The sequence below is a fragment of the Ailuropoda melanoleuca genome, chromosome 2, assembly GCF_002007445.2.
Source record: "Ailuropoda melanoleuca isolate Jingjing chromosome 2, ASM200744v2, whole genome shotgun sequence".
Taxonomy (NCBI): domain Eukaryota; kingdom Metazoa; phylum Chordata; class Mammalia; order Carnivora; family Ursidae; genus Ailuropoda; species Ailuropoda melanoleuca.
In genome coordinates, this window is record NC_048219.1 from 174,451,546 (window position 1) to 174,474,929 (window position 23,384).

General features: G+C 35.1%; 1 protein-coding gene across 5 annotated transcripts in view; it reads right to left on the reverse strand.

Annotated features, from left to right (window-relative positions):
• The window catches only part of ERBB4 (erb-b2 receptor tyrosine kinase 4), a 1,065,595-nt gene that overhangs the window by 38,615 nt on the left and 1,003,596 nt on the right, over positions 1–23,384 (reverse strand). For all 5 annotated transcript variants that reach the window (XM_034655108.1, XM_019802141.2, XM_019802140.2 and 2 more), the window contains 4 exons: positions 8,345–8,500; positions 5,871–5,946; positions 2,256–2,402; positions 27–124 (listed from right to left, as the gene is read on the reverse strand). In XM_034655108.1, the coding sequence (XP_034510999.1) occupies positions 27–124; positions 2,256–2,402; positions 5,871–5,946; positions 8,345–8,500 (477 nt within the window). The remainder of the gene's footprint in view (positions 1–26; positions 125–2,255; positions 2,403–5,870; positions 5,947–8,344; positions 8,501–23,384) is intronic.

Sequence of the window (23,384 nt, forward strand, 5' to 3'; positions counted from 1 at the left end):
GTTCCAAAGACCAGGTATGTACCAACCTGAATAACGAGATATCTTTGAGGGTCTCGTGCCATCCTTGAAAATTCAGCAGCCAGTTCCTTAAATTTAGGCCTACTGTCAGCATCAATCATCCAACCTAGAAATTCACACACAATACAAGAGTCAGTCTATCCATAATTAGGAAGAAGTAGGGTGTAAATTTTACAAAAACATAGGCTAAGTTTGAAAAATATTGTTTTAATAACAATAATCTAAAAAAAAAAGAAAGCTAAAGAAAGAAACAATCCAATAGGCGAGGTTTTATCTCAATCAGTTTGTTGATATTCAGAAGTAAATGTAATATACAATAGAATAACAGGAACTTTTCATTTTGTTAATCTAATTTAAAATTAATTTTTCTTCTTAGAAAACATTACCTAGGCTAACTGTGGGAACTTACAGAATCTCCAATCTTTTTTTCTTAAGCATGGAGAGAATGCTTTTTTTTTTTTTTTAACTTTTCTTTGATGGTTACAGAAGAGGTGATTGAGATATAATTTATTATTTTATGTCAGGAGTGACATGGAATACAAGCTTTGGTTACAATGCAGTACGCCAGCACAGACGGGGAAAAAGGAAGAGAAAGCAACTTTCTCATGCTACTTTTTTCCTGGTGGGAAAAAACCAATGCAGAATGATTGGTAATGTTTGTTCAGCAATAGCCATTAGCTTATCTAAGTACTAGTCTTTGCAGCATAAAAATACTATCAGCAATTTTCAAGGTATGTATTATTATTTAGCTGGGAGTCTAGATAAAGTGGGTCTTATCTCCCCAGGCTCTGTTTAGCTGATGAGATCACAAGAATAAAAGCACCAAGCTTTCCTTGATTTTCTTGCCAAATGACCCTCTTCTTAGGTATTACAACTCATAAAAGCAAGGTAAAACTCCCTATTAGGCAAAATATTTTCCTGATTTTTCATTATTTCATCAGAGTATCTAAATGAAGTATCTAAATCATCTCTCGTGCTAGTTATGAGATCAAATTATATAATGCATGCATGTTTTTTAAAGTTCCTTCCATAGATGACTACTGAATGATGTTTGATCCAATAAAGCTATAAGGTTTATTTCTTTTTTCCAGGAGTTCAATTTTTATTCTTGCTCCGGGAAGTCTTTGGGTGTCATTTCATGTACCATTAATATCACCTGAATTTCTTCTCTCTTAATAAAGCTCAACTATATACAAAAAAAAAATGCTGTTGATACCAAGATGCTAATGAGAAAATAGGTGTTTCTGGAACTACTGGAATCAAAAAAGGTTAACTTCGCTGGGAGGTATCAGTTTCTTTCTAACTAAATATTGAGTAAATAGAACTATGCTTAGAGAAAAGGGCATGCTGACCTGAACTGGAAAGCACATTTTTTATTTCTTCCCTCACTGTCAGAATGTATCACACATGTCATGAATATAAATCTGAGTAGGCCTGGGTCCAAAGTCTCTTATTAATAAGATGCTTATTCACCTTCACCAGTTTGTTTCTTTGCTAACCCTGTGTAAATCAAAAGGGGAAAACCCCAGATTACACAAGAAAGATTGCTGAATGTTAATCTCACTTAAATTAAGTAGGAAACTCCAGAGACTTCCCTAATTCTATTTAAATTAAGAGCCTAGGCTGCCAAAACACATTTATAATACATATGTGTCTGGGGCATAGAAAGGAGAAAGAAAAGTAAAAGCATTTGATGTAAACAAATGATCAAATTGAAAAAAAAAAGTAAACATTCATAATCTTTTTATTTCACAGTAGATTCATGTCTTCTCACTTCCCATTCTGCCCTGCTAATTTCCTGTTGACTAAAACTGGTAAACCTATTTCCATTTAATTCATTTTTTTAAACTATCAGTTTCAAGCTTGCTTTCTTTATATTTAGATCATTTGTTTAGACTGCTATTGTCCTTTAAAGATTACCAACATTACTGTGACTAATTACATCTCTTTATGAAAGACAATTTAATTGTCATGGAAATGATAAAAATCAAAGTGAAATGAATCAGAAGGATGAGAGTCATAGAAGTTTGACTTTATAATGTGGAAGCATGCATACTGATGTATACTGCTTCCTATTAACAATAAGCTAAAAACACGGGTGTTTACATGATTTTTCATAATTATTTTTGAACTTTCATATTTTTCAATATACAAAAATTTTATGCAGGTAGATTAATCCATACTATTATTTTACTAAGCATGATGATGGTGATGATAAAATTATTTTGCAGTCTTACATTTGACCATGACCATGTAAACGTCAATAGTGCAGATTGGAGGCTGGGGCAAACGTTCTCCTTTCTCTAATAAATCCGGGATTTCTCGGGTTGGAATTCCATCGTAGGGTTTTCCTCCAAAGGTCATCAGTTCCCATATAGTGACTCCTGAATTGGAGATCAAATATTTACATAAGCATACTAACAACATAATATGAAGAAACCATCAGTGTGCCAGTAACAAAAGAAAGCTCCCTGGAAGGCAATCAGAATTAGTTTAAAGAGGGGTGCCTGGGTGGCACAGTTGGTTAAGCGTCCAGACTCTTGGTTTTGGCGCAGGTTGTCATCTCAGGAGCCTGGGATAGAGCCCTGCCTCAGGCTCTGCGCTCAGTGCTGCCTCTGCTTAAGACTCTCTCTGCACTCACCTGGCCCCTCTAAGATACATAAATAAATCTTAAAAAAAATAGTGTAAAGAAAGGCTCTTCAGATTTCTATATCCATTAGGAGAACCCCAATGACAAAATCTTTGTGGAAAATTCAATTATCTCATTATTGTCTTGAAATTTTTAATGAGTAGCATAGACAATTCATAGTGGATATCAGAACAGAGTCTGTTCCCCATTTCTACTTTTAAGTAATGTTAATATTTGCTGATTCAAGTTAATTTTCACTACACCACATTAGAGCCTATCAAACAATTATTATATGCATGTGTATTCAGTATCAAGTAAATATGATTGCAGATAAAATCTGATGTTGACTAATTTTGAGATTAACATTTTTGCTATTAAAAGTCCTGTAGGCTAAGCTGGGATGCCAGAATGATTACCTTATGTTACGGTAAATCATTGTGGCTCTCTTTTTAACTCACACAAAGAGAACAGGTGGAATAAAACAGATTCATATCTTTAACACCTGTGAGAGCCTGCGTGATCCAAATATCACATAATCCATGTGAAGTAGGCATCACAAAATTGAAGGGAATCAATAAAATTTGATTCCTTAGATACTAAATCACTTTCTTGAACCACTAGAACAGTGATTCCCTCTGTAAAAGCAAATAACCCTAAACACCAGCATGCAAATAGCTAACTTTGATGATAATAATGATTCTGATTTGAACAATAATATATACACTATAGACCTCTTTATGATCTCATAAATATACAATTAAAAAGTTATCATTTCTTAGGGATAAGGTTTTTAAGTTCAGAAATAGGTAACTGTGCATAAGAGTCTTACCAAGTGAATTTTGATTGGTTCATATAATAGACAAAGTAAATTTTAATATAAAATCCATTAACTAGGACTATGCTTTCTTTTCTACTTCCATCTGTAATGAATTACTTATTCAAACTGAAATCTTTTCTAGCTCATAACAGCTATCATTGACATAATAAAAATACAAAGCTTAAGATATAAAAGTATATGTGAACTTCAAATTATCCTTTATAACAATACCATTAACAATTACCTGATTTTTCTTATTAATATTTTTATCTTATGATTCTTAGGTATAATATGAAAATGTAACTAGTGACACAATTTAACTGTTTGATCTTGATTAAATCCTACTTAATTTTGCATATTAAAGAATGGCTCTGTAGAACCAATAATTAAGATTCAGTGCCCATAAGACAAGTTAAGAAGTAGGTGGCTGTCCATTTCTATTCAGTCAGTCAATATAAATACATATTTGTAGAATATGTATTTAATGAGGATATTTGCTAACTTATGTATGCAGTTATAAAAGATGTTCTCACATCTCTATCAGAACTTCTAATATAAACAAACACAAAACAATTACAAATCAAAATAATAGAAAACATAATAAATAGAAACACATAAATATAAAAACAAAAGCAGGAACAGCAAAACCCCCACCTCTGCCAATAATAATCCAATTATCTCTCTGCAGGAGTGACCACAATATAGCGTTAAACAGAGATGGCTTCATGTAGAAGGACAACGGCCGGAAAACTGAATCAGAAACATCCTCAAAACTTACGATCTTATCATTTGAACATATAAACCATAGCCAATGCATCTTTATTTTTATAAAAATAAAAATGGTGGCAATTTTCCACAAAGGTGCGTTGTAAACAACATTATGTTTCTCTCTGCCTTATATGCTTTTTGCAATCAACTATGATATATCACAAAAATCTTAAAATGCCTTATGAATATGGGTTGATGACCTGGGCTATGTTTCAAAGCAGAGTACTAATTTATCTATCATCTATCTATCTATCTATCTATCTATCTATCTATCTATCTATCTATCATCTATCTAACTACTTATTTTAGAGGTCGTTTAAAATTGCTTGCAGCAGATTGCCACATTTAATTATGGGAAACATACACAGAAAAAAAAGGAAAAGAAAAAATGATATATACGTCATATATCAAAATATATATGATAACACATAAGTCTATCATATAAAATAAAATCTATAAATCTCTATCATATAATATATATGCCAATTTGTTTCATGTAATATATATACTAGATCTGTGTTTCTATTTAGTCCTTACAGTTCAACAACTAAAATTTTTCAGTCGTTTCCCTCAAGCACAGCCCACTCTCTACTTCGAAGCTTAGTAGAGTACATGGAACCTCCATGGAACTTTTAAACAAACAGCATGTGTGTGGACGGAAAAAAAACAATTTACAGAAATGTCTTAACTTTTTTTTTAAAGATAATTTGTGCTCTTCTAGATAAGAGGTGTAAGTTCTTTAGTGATTGAATGGATTAAGTCTTTTTTTCTAAAAACAAAAACAAAGATAAAGCTAGGCTTAAATTTGAGTAAACTAAATTGTACCATGCTTTCAAGTCACACCACCACCTTTTTGCTTAAATGGGCATCATGCTTTTAATTTGTAAGAAATACTGATTCTTCGTGACATATTTAAACTTAGAAAAGATGTTGATTCATTCTTACTAATAACTGGGTGGACTTAAGTTGTAAATAGCCAGTTAGATCTAAGTACCTCATCTCAACAATTGAGTTGAATGCAATTAAATGAACATTCATAGTTTAAAATCACTCTTTCCCAGTTCATATTATTCATTTTCTAATATACCTGTTTATTCCAAAGTAGTCTGTAAATTAAAATCAAAGCTGAAATTAGCAATATTCTCTTTTATCTCTCCCCTCACATTTATTGCTCTCACCTTATTGCATTCAGTAATTGTTCTTTGTTACAACAATAACCTCTTTCTTATTATAGAACAGGTATTCTTTTATTTTTAATATACGTTTTCAAAGAGTTTTTTGAAAATCAAGGCTATGAGGCTCTATGACATTGTTCCTAAACCAAAATTGGCTATTTTTTTTCTGTCAAAATGATCAGAAAAGTTGCTACCAAACCAAAGGTTATGGTAGACAACTGAGATTTTAATATATTACATTTTAGAGAACCAAGGAATAACAAAAAAGGCAGATAAAAGACGCAATTTAGAATTTTGTTTTGTTTTTTAAGTGGAAGAGCAAAGAGTTAATTCCTTTAGAAAACAAGGCTTTTAAGTAGGTATTTCCAACACAATAAAATAAATTGGCTTAAGATACTTTACATGAGCCTAATATATTTATTTTTGCCTTAAAACCCTTAATCTGCAAGGAAGATTTATTTACCGTAGCTCCAAACATCACTCTGATGGGTGAATTTCCTGTAGTGTATACACTCCAGAGCCATCCATTTAATTGGCATCTAAGAAATAAAAAAAAGAAATAAAAAGTGAAAGGTTTATAGTTATATAAAAAGTCATTCCTATATTCATTTCCCAAAATATGAGTCTCTGGGCTTGCCTCAATTGTATTTTTTGATTGTGTATTTTTTGTGTGTATGGAAAATACAAATATGATAATAATAATAATAAACATGCTATTTTTCAATACAGAACGGTGAATTGAAATTTATAAAATTCTTAAAGTGAATTAACCTAAAGATATATTTATTTTTAAAAATTTCATAAACAATGAAAAGTAAAATAGTATCACTTTCTGTAGTTGTTAATTAATGTTCAGCAATTAATTCAGTTACTAGTTAATATTATGACTCACGATATCAGTTTTAAACATTTAAGACATGTGCTTCTAAAAATATGGTCTACTACATTTTTCCCTCCAAAATGAGATTCCTTACATTTTCCTTTATTCTTTTTTACCCTCGGAAAATTTCTGGCCACCAGTAAGATGGTCACTTTCTATACTTGCCCTCACCTTTTTCCTCTTATGTAATTTGGTCACTTGAAACCCCTAAAATAATGAAATCCGAAGTTAGGCTTGCTTTGTTCCCCAGCCACAAATGATCTCCCTTGTCTTGGTTAGTCAGTATTGAAAACATGTACCATTTTCCAACTAGGAATTATATAAAAGAATTATATAAATTATATAAAGAATTATATAAAGAATATGAGAGGATCAGTACAAATCTATCATCACCACAAGAAAAACAACTCAACTCACATACCCTGCTGATGAGGAGTCAGCAGAGTAAGTTTCAACTAGGAAGGGCTGCATTATATAGCTGGAAATATAATTAGATTCTATAGAATAAAGACAAACACTTCTACTTTGCAGTTGAAAGCTTAAAACTAAATAGGCCTTTGAAATCATGAGGTTCGCTTCTCACCAAGGTGACACCAAGGTAACTGTGTGACAGAATCATGGTATTCAGTGAAAGGGAACAGAAGACACACTGAAAGTGATTTCCCTATGGGCAAGGAGTTAGCCGACTTTATGGACTACGGACATTGGGTTAAAGAAGTAAGTTTAAATCACAGGTGGCTTGGTAAAGACTTAATGGTTGCTAGGCGTTTAAAGCTATAATGAATCTTGCTTTAGACAAATCCTACAGCTGTATGTTCTTAAGACAAGTGAAGTCATGTGATTTATAGACTTCTACTGTGCAATCTTGTAGTGAATTTCAAAGCTGTGGTCTCAAACTGCTGCAATTTGGTAGTAAACAGGCAAAACAGTCTAATAAAATCAAGGAAAGATTAGGAAACACTGCAAAACAGAAGGGTTTTTTTTCAATTTTTTTTTGCCTTGTGATAGGATTTGAATATATATAGTTATATAAGAGATCATATAAAGTTATATAAAAATCATATACAAATGACATATAAAAATCAATGTTAAGCATTTGGAAGCCTCTCATTGAAGAATATTTATAATATATATTTGGATGGTTCATGATAAATAAGGCACACGATAAACATTAAAATGACATATCGATCACTTTTTTTTGTTAGCCTGTGTTTATGCGCCACCATAGGTTAAGGATGCATTTGCTTATTTCACTTGGACTCTCCTGATCAAAGTTTTCCCACATTAAGATAGAGGGACCTCCAGATGGAGAGGAGATAACCTCACTGTTTAGCCAAAAATGGCAGTCTAAACAGTGGGTTAACGAGAAAAAACAAGAGCTGGAACTAGGGCCTGGGCTGAGACCATATGGAAGGAGCACAGTTGTCAGGCAAGGCCGGAGGCGGGAGAGTCAGCAAAGTAGAAGAGGCAATGGTACTGTTAAGATCCCCAGGATATAGTAGCCTACATTCTGATGGAGAGAATCAGGTCATAAATAAAGCAAATTGGTCAATCATATACTACAGTAATGGTTAAGAAAATAGAGACAGATAAAAGGAATCTGTTGCTTCTGGTGGAAGAGGATTAGAAGCTAAATAGGATGATGAACTTTCCAATGAGTATGGTTCTTGGTAGTGGCCAGGCTTCTCCCTAATCTGTGAAATGATAGTTGTCTCTCTCTCTAGTAGTCAGTCCTGTGTTCTTAGGATCAATGGAATAATTTCTATGGCCCTGGGTTAAAGTGTAATTTCTAAATTGCCTAAGGATCCACCCATTTCCCAATACTGGATGCAACATAAGGACCACTAGAGACAAATTGCCTTATTCTGGCTACTTTTGAGAAATGGATATTGGTGTGTGTATGTATTTGACCGTGGGTGAGAGAGAAGGCAAATGGTAGAATTGAGATTTTACATTTTCAAAACCTCAGACTTAGGGGCTTCTTCCTATAATATGTAAGAAGATAAAAGGATATCATACTATATTTTCAAGCAATATTGCTCTAAAAAGATACTCACCTTTCCTCCATCAGCATTATACTCTTTTTCATCTCCTTCTAAGAGTCTGGCTAGTCCAAAATCTGTGATTTTCACATGGTTTGGAGATTTCACTAAGACATTTCGGGCTGCCAAATCCCGATGAACAAGCCGTCTTTCTTCCAAGTACATCATTCCCTGAAAAACGCCAAGTTCCAGAAAGATAGTCAGTTAATGCCTAGGCTTTTCTATTTGTCTAAAAAGCAGTTTCTTAGCCTTTAGTTGCAAGTGCTTGATTTCTCTAAGAGAAGCCAAAATCCTGGAATATTTTCAAAATTAGGAAAAACCTGGGATAAAAAGCAAACCACAAATAACTTTTGGCCTTTTCCCCCTAAAGTCCTATAAAGAATGAATTACCTGTACATGAGCTAAATGTTAGATCATTTTTTTTTTCTGAAGAGACTTTATACTCTTTTGCAAATACTTTCACTAGTGAGGAGTACATGTGTCTCAGTAGAGAAGTTCACACACACTTGGACTGACCCACATATTTCTAGTTGTTTTCTTCTCAATAACTCCTGCTTCACCTCATCCTCCCTGTACATACCTGCTCCAAACAAAGACACCCATCCATAATTTTTTAAAAAAACATTTTTTAAAGATTTTTTAGCTTATTTATTTGACAGAGAGAGACAGCCAGCGAGAGAGGGAACACAAGCAGGGGGAGTGGGAGAGGAAGAAGCAGGCTCCCAGAGGAGGAGCCTGATGTGGGGCTTGATCCCAGAACGCCAGGATCACGCCCTGAGCCAAAGGCAGACACTTAAGGACTGAGCCACCCAGTCACCCCTAAAAAATATTTCACATGAAGTTTAATGGTTCCAAAATCACCATCTTGGATTCTACCAAGGCTGAAGAAATATATTATTCTTATTAATTATGCAAAAGACGAACTATAGAGGTATTAAAAGTCTGTAATTTTTGAAATGGCTTCAACGATATTAGTAGTCATTATAAGAACCCACAAGTGAAATTATGTTGCTTATAATGACCCTGAAATTAGCCTTTAATATGCTTTCATCATTAAACATACAGCGTAATTAAAAATAAAATGTATTACTGATTGCCAACAATTATATATATCCACATATACCCGTATATATTCACATATATATTCATATATATTCATATGTATATATACGTAATCCATAGAAGCAATAAATATTAATTATACTTTACCAGTAGGGAAACTAAGAGACATTAAACATTAGCCTTAACTAAAGTTTGATGTAAAATTAAGGAAGTAAACTCAGAGGCCTAGATTAGAGTGATATATTCTTATTGAAGTGTTGGAGGAATTCTGTATTTGAGGATTTCAGAGGTAGAAAAAGTTGTCATTCAAAACCAAATCAGAATTATTAGAAAATGGTTAAAGCATACTCTCATGCCAATTGCAAATCAAAGCTGTTGGTAGTTAACATTACAATTGCAGGACTTTGAAGGATTAACAGTTGCTGATATCAAAACAAAAGCTGTGAAAAACAGACAAATCACACAGGTAAAAAAAAGAAAAAAAAATATGAACTGTATACCCAGTGTAAAGAGAAGATTTCTTCAAACAGCATCATAGGCCAAACACTATAGTATAAATGCCCATTATACACAACCAGTGGAGATACTTCCTGATACGGTCCAGCAGTTGGGTGACACATTTGTATTAGTGTTTTCTGAAATCAGTCCACAACTGAGATTTCTAGGGTTTGGTCCTCTTTCCTAAACAGTGCTTTCTGTCTGTGTACGCCAACTTGGAAATTCCTAGAATAAAGTAAATCTAAAAACATATAGCCTTTATATGACTTAAGGGATCAAAAAAGAGACTTATGGCTTTGGAGATAAAGTTTTTTCAATTATTTGCCCTTAAAGAAATGTCCACAAAAACATTCATCTTTCCTTTCTTACCACCTTCACTATGGAAAGTGTGTTGGTAACGAGTCAATATTCAGATCCACACATAATAACGGAACACACACTATGTTCCAGGCACTGTGCTAGACATCAGGGAAGCAAGAGTCAGGGAAGATCTGTTCACGGAAGGAAAACACAGCTATTAATGCAGTGGGCAGACATGGAATATGGACTTGAGTGAATCGGTAGGATACACGTAAAGGCGCTTAAGGAGAGTTGTAATTGAGGATCATCTGGAGTAGAGCCTAGCAAGTGTGCATGAGAGAGGAGCCTTCAGAGAGATCCTGAGGCCTAAGTAAGGTCTGAAAGATGTCTACCAGTAGGGCAAGATGAGGGGAAAATTGTTACAGAGAACACCCACAGGGGCATCAATACCATGGTGCACTTGAACAAAGATATGTGATTTGGTATTTCTGAGTCATTATGTATAAAGGCAGGAGAGGGGTGAATGGTGAGGCTGACAAAGTTAAGAAAAGGCTCAATTCAACAAGGGCCTCTTACGTGTTGTGGTAGAGAATCTGAGCTTTGCGTCTTATGCAGTATTTGATGTGGTGATGCAGAAGTTGTTCTAAAAAGGAGAGCAACACAATTATCGTTGGAGTCTTGAAAAAAAATCACCTGGTATATAGACAAAGGATTGGACACAAATACGGCCCAAGTTGGAGCCACTGCTATAATATAGAAGAAAAATGATGAGATGGAAAATGATAAAGGTTGCAAACTGGCAGTCCATGAGCTACATTCATTTTATACACATATTTTTGACCCCCACACTCGGTAACTTTCAAACATCCTCTTCAGCTGATGACTGGCTGTACACCATTGAGGGCACCCTCATCTTGCCAGGATCCCACCACTCACTAGTACTACCTACGAGTTCATTTATGATACTCATCTAGCTCCTATGCATGAGTGTCTGAATCTCCAACTAAACTAGGCTGGAAGACATTTCAGGGAGAGGACAATTCCGAGATACAAATATACAATAAAATAACCATCCTTGGTAACTGAATAATGAAGAGGAGAATAAATTACGAATGATTCTGCTTTCTGACTTTCTTAATTTAGGTGGATAATAGTAAGTCCTTTAACTAAATATTATCCTAATACAAATACTAGTGATATATACTACACCAATAGAGAACTAATATTCACCAAGTAACTTAAGACACTAATGACACATTCTATGTTATGAGCAGAACAACAGAAACTCCAAATATTCTTTGATATTCTATATACAAACCCTTAGCAGGTGATACACTACCATGGACCTCAATTCCATTTGTCTATAAAAAAATGTTTTCTTCAAAATAATGAGAACTCAATTCAGGAAACAAGATGCTAATTTCTATATAGTTTCCTCTACCCACCTGACAATGATTAAAAGAAATAAAAACAGAAGCATCTGTATTATTACAGATCACCAAAATACACGTGTATGGTTGCTTTGTAACATTGTACAGATGCTTTTAAATCATTAATTATGACCGCTACCTTAGTCCTATTTTCACACCTACATGAGTGTTGAATCATATATGGATTGCTCACAATAGGTTTCTCCACATCACAGTCATTAAGATAGGATTTTCTTACCAGAAGATCTCATTAGAGTCACATTCTCTGCTAGATTCCTTCACAATAAAATCATTCCTTAAATCAGAGTGTGATGCAACGAAGGAGACAGTTATTAGAAATAGTAGTGACAAACTGGATGATGTCCCTTGAAGTTTAAAAATGATGAAAAAGAAGGGCCCTTCACACTGATAGAAGGGTGCTGCACTGGTTGAAAAGAAACTTACTCTGCTTTGTAGCAACTGCCCTGTCCTTGCCACGCCAGCTTGGGGGGAGTACGTTATAGGGATACTAACATGGACAATAACCACCGCTAACATTGGTTGAATACTCAAAACATGGCAGGTGGTAAACTAAATGCTTCTACAACAGTAGGTTAACTTAATCCTATGAGATGCACACTGTTTTCACCCCATTTTAAATATGAGAAAACCAAGTCTCAGAGAGGTCATTATTTGCTACAAGTTAACTTATGAGTGATAGGACTGGGATGATCCCTTGCTGTGGGGCTCTAAAGTCTGCACATTGAAGCCTACCCTGTCTCTCGGCGGGTCATGGGGTCGTGTGGGCACGTAGAAATTAATGTACACAATGAAGTCATATAGCTTTAAAAGATCCTAGTTCTTTTGGAGCAAAATTGCTATGGTTCTGTGAATTTCAGGTCATAATGCAAGTGACTGACTTGTTTGTATTTACATCTAAAATTCAGCTAAATTATAGAACCTTTTCTAATTGGCAGGAATTTGAATCACATACATTAGAAACTTAATTCTTGCATTGGCCACAGGATATGCAGGATGGTGGAGTTGGTTTGACTGTAGATTCTGGGGTCAATTGCCTGGATCGAACCCCAGCTCTGCCATGTTCTAGCTATGTGACTCTGGCAAGTTAATTAACCTGCCACTCACCTTTGTCTCTCAAATGGCCATAAAAGCACCTATATCACAAATTGTTGTAAAGATAAAATGTGTTAATATATGTAAAGCACTCAACTAGTAGCTGCCATATAGTGAGTGCAGAACATGCAAGCTTTTATGATTTTTCTACAGATAGCAACAGTCCTAGTGTGAACAAGAATAACTTACCCTCATTAACTCGAATTGCTTATTTCAGAAAATCTGTGAACCTCAACTAATATATCACAGTAGGAGTTCAATAAATGTTTACAAATGGTGATACATATACCCACAACCAATCCATCATGATTAATGTGTAGGTACAAATTCCAAATAATTACTGTTCAAAGTATTATTTTAGTCATGATTCACTTGAGGATACTGTCATATAAAAAGAAGGAAAAAATAGGGAATCTATTAAAAGATTTAGTGCCCTCCATAAATACATCACAGATTCAGGATTTTAGTAAGGATAAAGGTCATGAACAATGGCCTTTAGGTTGAAAGTTTTCAGTGCTGCAGAAAGGGTGAATAAAATAGATGTGCCGTACCAAAATATCTTTTATCAGCACTGAAAGAAGTTTTTCATAGACATGTTTTAGGAGCATTTTGTCTACTTCTAGACCCAAGTGCTATAAGTCTGATTTTACTCAAACTATTCAGAATGTACCATTACCTAAACCATTCGGTATTTTACCATTTTTCATACTTGCTCTAATGCTATAATGAGTTTGCAAAAGGTACTTACTTATTTTCTGTTTTGCTTATACCTCCTAAAAGGTGCTTTAATAAATACAAACTAGCTAGGGAAAGTTACTTTACTCTGACTTTCAGAAATGTGCTTTAATACAAAATCCAAGGATAATTTTATTACAATTGAGTTTAAAGTTTTAATCTCTGGTTAAAATCGACTCATCTAAACTGCTCTATGGAAAAATATCAAAATACCGCTATTGATGAACACCTACAATGACCTTCTTTTCAATCTTACAATATCTGAATCACAACTGTCTAGCAAAAATGCATTCTTATTATGTTTTAATCCAATGTGAAAATGTATTCTGCCCAGCTGCAGGAAGCTAACGCAAGTCAAGAGAGACCAGACTATTTTTGACAATAAATATTTGCTTCCCATATATAGGCCATGTGACAATTTCATCAAACACATGCGTGGAGCTAAAAATTTCAAGCTGTAGTCAGCTCTCGCAGGCATTAATCTCTGGAGTTAGCAAGAGTACACTTTTTTTTTTTTTCTGTTTTCATTCTAATAACCTGAAGCTTTTTTAATAACACAGGAAGCTTCAGGATAGCTAGCTTCAAATGAAAATCACCCCTCTTTTCTACTTTTCGTTCTAAAAGCAATTCTATGCCTGAGGGAAAAAAAATCTGACTATAATGCTCTCTACTGTTAGGGCTAAAGATATGAGCATGTTCAATGGAAGAAAGGGTCCTTTTTGGATGAAGTAACTGACTTTATCCAAATAGCACATGAAGGGAAACTAAGGGGGTTCATAATTAAATCAACTGAGGAGTCTTTTCAACCAAAGAACACTGGTTCACAGCAGCAGAGAAAGAACACAGAACTAGATGTTGGAGCTAGAAGTCCTGGACATGCTGTTCACTAGGCTTTTGACCTCAGAAGCTCATTTCACCTATCCTATAAAAGTGACAGATTGACCTAAATGATCTCTGAAGTGTCCTCCAGCTTTAAATTTTTATTCCATGATAGATGGAGCTATACAACAGATCTATATAAAATATTAGGTTGTGGGGCAATAAAAGACACAGAGAACAGTAAAGAAAGACATAGAGTAGATGCCTCCCTTCCATTGTGTAGTGAGAGCCGTGAATATGTTTTAGTAAAAGTCAGTTTCATGCATTCAATGTTTAAGATAACAGACTTCAGAAATAAACCCCAGCTCTTAGTAGCTCTGTGTCCTCGGTCAATTTATTTGTGTGTTTCAATTTCCTCATCCATTAAATGGGGATAATAATAGTATTTACCTTGAAGATTGTCTTGAGGGCTCAATGCCTTCATGTTTGCAAAACACCTAGAACATTCAATATTCTAAGATATCATGTATTTTCTAAATAAATAACCTCAAATTCAACCCTCTTAGTAAAAATACAATTTGACTACTGTAAGAGAAAGAAAAGATAGCCAAATGAAATACCTACTGGCTACTCAACACTGTTAGGTGAAGTAATTTCTGTTTCTCCCTCATTTGTCCCCAGATGTTCTCCTATTATTTGCAGAGGAAGAAAACCAGATTCACGTGGCTGTCCCAAACTAGCTTGGAGTTAATACTTATGGTTCATTCTTACATCTTCTGATTGCACCTATGATCTTCAAGAAACTTGGTTAGGTTGTAGTTCATAAGGAGATTTTGAAATACTGAGGGCTAAATTGATATCAGCTTAATAATGTGTAATAAAAACAATACTTGTTGATATTTGAAATGCATTTTTCACAAAGTCCCACTAATATATTTGAGTAGAGTGTGTGAATGTGTGTGTGTCACAGGCACACATGCATGTAGCAGGTGCTATGGTGTAGCGCCCAGAAACTTCTTCAGGACCAACAGACTCATAGGGGAGTGTTGGCTGCTGGTAGCTCTCAGATGCATCACTTTGGATGCTTTGATAACTCCAACCCAACTGCTGCTTTGTTGGGGGTTTTGCCTTCTCACAGAGTCGGCCCACACCCAGCAACTGGCTGATGCAGTTATAAAGTCCATCCCCCCATTAGATGACTGTGAAGAACTATTCCAGTTCCAGGGCTCTCTTCTAAGATTGGATGAGATCTCTGTTGCAATTTCATCACAGCTCAACTTTTTCTCTCTACCTAATATTTTCCATTGTTTTACAGGTATTGCCCCTGAGAACACTGGCCAAAAAAACTTCCTGCACACAAATCTGTTTTAGACATTGTTTTCTAGGAGCCAACTCAAGGCAATGTGTATGACTTTTGTCTGTGTTTTCTTTTAGGAACTCAGGTATACAGAATTTTTAGTTAATTATACCCCATAATCCATTTGGGCTATTATCATTGTTCCCCTATACCCTCCACCCCAATGCCATTCTTCTTTTCATAGTAAGTATTCACAACAGTGTTTCTAATATACATCCTTCCTATCCATCATCCATGTTTTTTTATTTTTATTTTTTAAAAGTTGGTTTGTGTTATTTTTAATACATAAATAGTATTGTACACTAAATAAAACCATGTTTTACTTATTATACTTTTTTAGATTGAAGCATGATTCTATACAAAATCCACTTTATTGCTTCTTATTGCATTAAATTATATCCACAAAGTCATAAACCTATACGCGTATATAACACAGGCATACACATATCAATTTATTGTCTATGCCACACTTGATGGGCACTAAACTTAACCTCCATCTCTTTGACACTACAAACAAGACTGAATTGAACACTACACCATGTGAAATGATATAAATTTAACAATGTGAAAAAATCTGTTCAGTACTAATTTTAGTGTAGGAGAATCTAGACAAACAAAAATAGTTAATAGTCACTGTGGAAAATGCAACAGGTAGAGGTTTTTTGTTGACTGAGAACACGGAAATCATATGAGGAATACAATATAACTGCACATGTTATCATTTTATATTTTTGTATGAATAAAATAGTTAATATTTATTTAAGCACTCTGTGCCAGGGGACTGTTATAAGTGTTATGTGTGTTGGAACTCGCAAGAACCCAATGACAGCTGTTCTACTATTATTCCCATTTTGAGATTAGGAAATTGATGCACAGAGAAATAAAATAAACTTGCCCGAGGGTGACAGTGCAAGACAAAGCTTAGAAAGAAACAAGATGTGACTGCAGGCAGCTTGACTCCAGAGGCAAAAAACTTAACCAATACATTATATGATCATATACATCCAACTATAGTAAATAGACTCTAAAACATAAATGAAACTAACAAAGACAACATACCTAACTGAATAATTGTTATATAAACAATGGGTGCTCTAAAATTTCAATGGAGAGAAAAATTCTTGTACATAATAAACAAATCTCTTTAGTTTTGCTGGGTTCCCCTAGAATGGTGTTTCCAGACCAGTTACTTGTGAATTCAACTGTGTATTTTCCACTATTTGAAGATTGCCTGACATTTAACTATTATTCAATAGATATTTGTAGTTGGGTTAAATGAACAATAAGACCAAAGTTTTGTAAGGCTGTCCAGGCCGTAGCAATTTTTCTTTGTAGTGTTAGTAGGACAAATTTAGAAGTCTACAATGTTTACGATAGGCAGAAAAGAGCAAAACCTGCAGCGCTGGGGACCAAACCCCAGATGATGATATTAGCATACCACGGGGAGTGAACAGAGACAGTGAACGAGGACAGCATTTACAGATTTCTGAAGCTGGCTGGGAAAACAGATTTTTTTACTTCTGGTTCTCTACAGAAGTAAACATCTTCTTCAGATGTTTCTTCAGAAATTTTATTTCCCGCCCTTCACAAGTTTTTGGAAATTTCCAGTGCAAGAATTTGCAGGACAGCCTGCTTGGGCCTCAAAAGTCTCTTAAAGAAACAAAATAATAGTAATAAAGAAAGAAAGAAACAAAGGATAAGTTAAAAAGCATGTGTGAGAAGCCACTGCTTTCCTACCAAATAAATAATGGGTGAAAAAGCTCATCTGCCTGGATCAAGAGAATACTAAACATGCTATCGTTTTTCCTTCTCACTGACCTCTTGCCAATATGATTACAAGGACAGGAGTGAATTGTATAGTGTCCATGCTTTCTCAGAAAACTATACTTAAAATAGATTACTTCTGCTCCTTAGGCAGCTGATCAATAAAGATGCGGATTGCAATGAGAACGGAGATGTCTGTGGGCTGTAGTAGTTATCCTCTGTGTCTCTTTAGAAATTAATTAAAAATCAATGAAGTGTGCAAACTATTAATACAACAACCTCTAGATTAACTGATAAAAGCTGAGCCTTTCTCTGAGCATACATATTGTGCAAATACATTCAGACGCTATAGGGAGGAGGCTGAACGTCTGACGCCTTTGTTATAATTGAGCAGAAACAAATCATTCCTATTATTCTTTAGTTTCACAGGGTTGCATACTACTGACTGAAAACCATAAAGTTTAGTGGGTGGGAATACGTGCATACAATTTTCCTTCTTAAGACAATTATATCAATTTTAGGAGGTATACTTATTACAAAGCAAACTGTTACCATACAGAACTAAAAATTTTCAATAATTACTTTTTTAAAGTGTGGTTTACCCATTTATAAGTCCAGGCAGTTGAGTTTATTTATAACCACTGAATATTTTAGAATAAGTATCTTTCCTTGAAAAAAGCAAAATTCCTAGAACACTAGAAGCTCTCATGTGATTTGAGCCAATTTTGTGTCCACATATAACATATCATTCAATTAAGTTCTGCCTCTTATTCGGATGCCATGGACCTGGGCCACCTCTGCAAATGCTTACCCAGCACATGTAAAGCTTGCAAGGGTGGTACCCACATACTCCCTTCTGGAAGTCAGCCAGCTACTTTCCATCTGCCTGCTCTCCATCCAGGCTCTTCTTGTTCAGGTTCTTTCCTTCTTAAAATTCTCAGAAGGATTGGAACCAGGGCTTTCAGTTTTCATTTCAATCTCTTACAGTTGATTTGGAAGCCCATTTTGATGCATTTCCTTTGTTTCAAAATTGCACTCTCCCTTTGACAGAATGCTAGGGCTTTGTCTCTAGTGTCTGTGTATGCAAATAAGAGAAAAAGGATTCCTAATTTATGCCTTGGCTCATTTTCTAGCCCAGCGTCGCCATAAAAATACCAGATATCGCCTAACAATAAAAGAATGGTCTATCTGTATTTAAATTGTCAGGAAGTTGTAATCTGAGTTTTGCTGTTTTCATAGTTTGAGGATACATATGGTGTCATAGTAATAACACAAATTTCACTGTTTCTTGGCCCAACCTGTCTGCAGAGCATCTGTAGCTATTTGTCCCTTAGAAGCTGTTGGTGTTTCCAGATATTTCTGGGGTTTCCCCAGTGAGACTCACTCAGGTACCTGAATACTTTCTGGGTATTTGATCCAGTTTGATCTTTCTCTGGGCTTTTCATTGATATCTGCATCCTTTAAACTTGCAGCTGGAGCCGCTGTGGAAATGCTGCTGTCTTTCTAGTGGCGGCTGTCTCTTGGTGCTTGAGAAGTTGCAGCTTGTGCTAATTCTAAACAGTGAATGATGCCCTTCCAGCCTCCTCACCCTTTGAGATCACTGCCTTAGCGAACTTTATGCGCTCTTGAACACGTGCTGTAATTTGCACCTCACTACATTAATTACTATTCTCGAGACCCTAGTCTCAGATAGTCCCCTTAAAAGCTTAGTCACTGACTTTAGCTCCTGACTCCATAAAGGCTCAAACTTAGTCCAAGAGGTAGGCAGGGAGGACTAATACATCCCTCTGTTTAATTTTCCTCTTTGATTCCAGGCACTTTTCATCATCACCTCATTTCCCAGCGTCCTCTGATACATCTGCACATGCGCACACATGCTGTCACGTGCACGTGCTAAACCGCCTCTTCTATCTATCTCATAACTGAAAAAAGTCCTCAAACAACTTGACTGTCACTCTAGCTTCTTTTCTTGGAATTCCTCAGTTGGAACTCCATGGCTCAAACCAACCTGAAAATGCTGTTGGCTCTGTTGTGTTTGCACATACAGCCCTTAAGCCGGAACACCCCCTCACCACACATGTTATGCTCTTACCATGCTTCAGATGAAGACTTGGGTAAATCTAATAACTCTCTCTTAGATCACAAATCAGCTGTCATTTCCTCCACAGAGCCTTGCCCCAGTGCCAAGGAGATCCTGTCACTCTATTAGATGACCTTATAATGTCCCATTTTCTCTATCATCTATCTTCTATCATCTATCTAAAACTAAACCCTAAATTTATCAATTTATCAAGTGTTGTTGTGAAATAACTTTCTGTGTAAGGCTAAATCAAAGTGACTTTATAAAGCAGAAATAACATGCACATATTTATAAATTAGGCTGCATCTCCTATGCTCAAGCTTCAGAAAGACTATATCGCATATTATAGTCAGTTTTAGCACTTTCAGGTGAAGAGTAGAAAAAGACTCAAATATATCTCACTCCCAACTGAACACTCATCTACTAGACTGACTAGTCTGTATAATTATTTTTAAGAGAAACACTGAAGAGAGGGATGGAAGTACAAAGCTATGTTTTGGCTTGTTAAAATCCTAAAAGTTAAAGTTTTAATCTGACCACCTTTCACTCTTTTGCTCTAAATTATGAGTCCTTAACTCCCTGACGCTGAAAACTGTGGGCTCCTGCTGAGATGACTTAATTCAGTTTGATCCTTCTCACATTTACCAATCCCATCACATTGGAGACAATAAATAGTAGTCGATGGATTGATTTCGCCCTCCCTACTCCATCTATTCATCCATATGTCTTCTCCTGCCTTTCAGTCACAGGGTTAGGAGAGAAGGAAATCCCAGCAATAATAATACTCACAAACAGATAGTCTTATAACAGTTAGAACTAAAGGGAGAAGAAAAAGGATAATATTTAATATTATTGGAAGTAATTTTGTATTATTAGTCCTTATTTTTATTATACCATCCCTTTGCTCTTTTGTTTTGAGATATTAAATATCTGCTAATTTTCAGGCTTACTTGTATATGTATTATAGAGCGCTTAGTGACTACTTTGACTTCCAGAAAACTTTGGGTTTTTGTGCTAAATACCATCTGTTTTTCTACAAGGTATGAGAACCGAGGTGCTGCTCATATACACTGCCAAAGTAGAATTTGAAAGCTGCCCTCTTCATTTGCACCTCTCTCCCGTTCACAGATTTATGCAGTTAATACTTCACATGGGAAAAAAAAAAAAGAAAAGCTGAAAATACACATCACACAAACCATGCTCTAAAGAGTCATTCTCATTCCATTCTTGTTCATGTTTGATAGCTGAGTACAGTATGCATGTCAGCTTTGAAACAAGACTTCATAGGCTTCAACATGAGCTCACCCATTCATTAAATGCAGCTGTCTGCATGACCTTAGCTATCTTAGTTAGTCCCCCTGGTTTGCCAGTATCTTCATCTGCAAAGTGGGGATGACAATAGCACCTTTCTCATAAGGTTGTAAGGAGAATTAAATTAGCTAGTGCATGTAAAATTCTTAACACAGGGCCTGGTCAGTAGTAAGCACTCAACAGCGGTAGTTATTACTACTGCCCCATTTGTCTAGCACCTTGCTTATAGATGGTTCTCATTTTTTAAAATTTTAGCTTTTGAACAATTTATAATTTTCTCAGGCATTCTCAAGCACACTTTTATACTTAGAATACAAAAAATTATCTATCAACCAACAACCATGCTTTTATATTGCTGTCTTTCATACTACAGTTTAATTTCTTTTTTTTTTAAGATTTTATTTATTATTTGAGAGAGAGACAGAGCACAAGTGGTGGGGAGAGGCAGAGGGATAAACAGACTCCCCACTGAGCAGGGAGCCTGATGCTATTCAATCCCAGGACCCCTGGATCATGACCTGGGCCAAAGGCAAACGCATAGCCAATTGAGCGACCCAGGCGCCCACAACAATTTAATTTCAACAAAACTTTGCTTTGTGCTTGTACACTTTCATTTCTTTGTGTAATTATCTGAATGACACTTCATCTTGATGTTCAAAATAGAGTGGAAAATGAAAATGATAAAATTTTCTCATGAAATTAATAAAATTTAGACAAATACAGCCATCAGTAAGGATGTTGAAATGAGCATATCTTCAACCACTACTGTATGTATACTTATTAAACTTAAGTTAAATGACCATGAATTTGTTTTTAAAAGAGGAAAACTAAAGTACGTGGAGAAAAAGGTATAAATACTTCACTAAATGAGGAGTAAAGGTATAGAAAAGTGAAATATTTTATGATACTCTCAAGTGATCTGTATTTTTTTTTATTTTATTTTTAAGTAATCTCTATACCCAACATGTGGCTTGAACTCACAATCCCGAGATTAAGAGTCACATGCTCTACCAGATAGCCAGCTGTCCCTCAAGTTATCTGTAATTGAATTCCAGCTATAACATGTAGATCTATTGTTCATATTTGAGATTTCTACATTTGCCTCTTTTATGAGTACATTATGCATAAAAATTGGGGCCACCTTATATTTGTATATATGTATGCATATTCCATTGGGTTATAGACTACTAAAAAGAATAGGAAGAAAGATCAAGTGTTATTTATTTTCTCTTGATACTTTTCTAGTTTATTGTGCATACAATATTTTTCTAGTTATTGTGCATACAATACAAAAAGGAAAAAAATATTCCTTTTCAAATACTTGAAAAGGAAAAAGGAAGTTTCCTTGTTTCTCTCAACAGTCATCTATTGAATAGCTATTATGTGCTTCTGGGCACTCTGCTAATACTTTTACATATAAAGTTGACAAAGGGTTTCCTTCAAGTTGTTCAGAGTCTAGTTCATTGTTCACTGTTCTGAACATGCAGAAAAAGGGAAATGAGTGAAGGTCTCACAGAAAAGGTGATGTTAAGTGAAAAACAGGTATTTAAATTTTGGGCTATAATATAGTAAGACTATTCTAGATAGGATAAAAAGTATTAAAAAATGACAGTCACAACCAAATAAAACACAGAGTCCTAAAAGGTAGCGGTATGCTTGGAAAAAAGACACGAGTAGTTTTATGAGGATGGGACATAAATTGACAAAGGCTAGAAGTGCCACAATTGTCTAACTTAATTGTAACTATCTAATATGATGTACAAAGGATCCACGGGAAGTTTGGTTAAAACAAACAGACATGATCAGATTTGGCAGTTAAGTGAAGAATAAATACGGGTAAAAGAGACTGGAAGGAATCAAGGAGATTGGTTAGGATGTTATAATACTAGCCCAGATAATAGCAGTTTAGGGTTTGACTATGACAGTAACTTGGAGAATTAATTTTAGGTTGAGAGCAGCAAATAGAGCTTGGAGTTTATCACTGAAAATAAAGCTGTAAGACAAGGTGAGAGAATGCAGTTTTTCCAGATCAAATTCAGGAAAATCATCACTGTTAACTGAGAGGGTAAGATGAAAAAAAAAAAAAAAAGGCAAAAGTAACTAAAAGTAATGGTCAGATTCACAGAAAAAGAAAAAAGACAGACTGGTACTGGGGAACAAGAAGGAATTTCAAGGTGAAGCTGGGGACAGTGTCAAGTGCAATAGAGAGGTCAAAAGGATAAATGAATGGAGATCCTTGAGTTTGGAAATGGAAATACTGGTGTATTAATCATCTCAGACTGCCATGAGAAAGACCATTCTGACTATGTTCCCTGAAAATTCATGTTGTCTGACATGCAAAAGACATTCATTCCATCCCAACAGCACCCAAAGTCTTAATTCATTCGAGCATCAATCCTAAAGTCTAACGTTTGAATCTCATCTAAATATCACTTAAATCAGACGTGGATGAAACTTGAGGTATTATTCATCCTGAGGTAAAATCCTCTCCAGCTTGTCACCTATGAAACCACACAAGTTACATGCTACCAAAGTACAGTGGGGAACAGGTGTAGGATAGATATTCCCATTCCAAAAGGGAGAAAC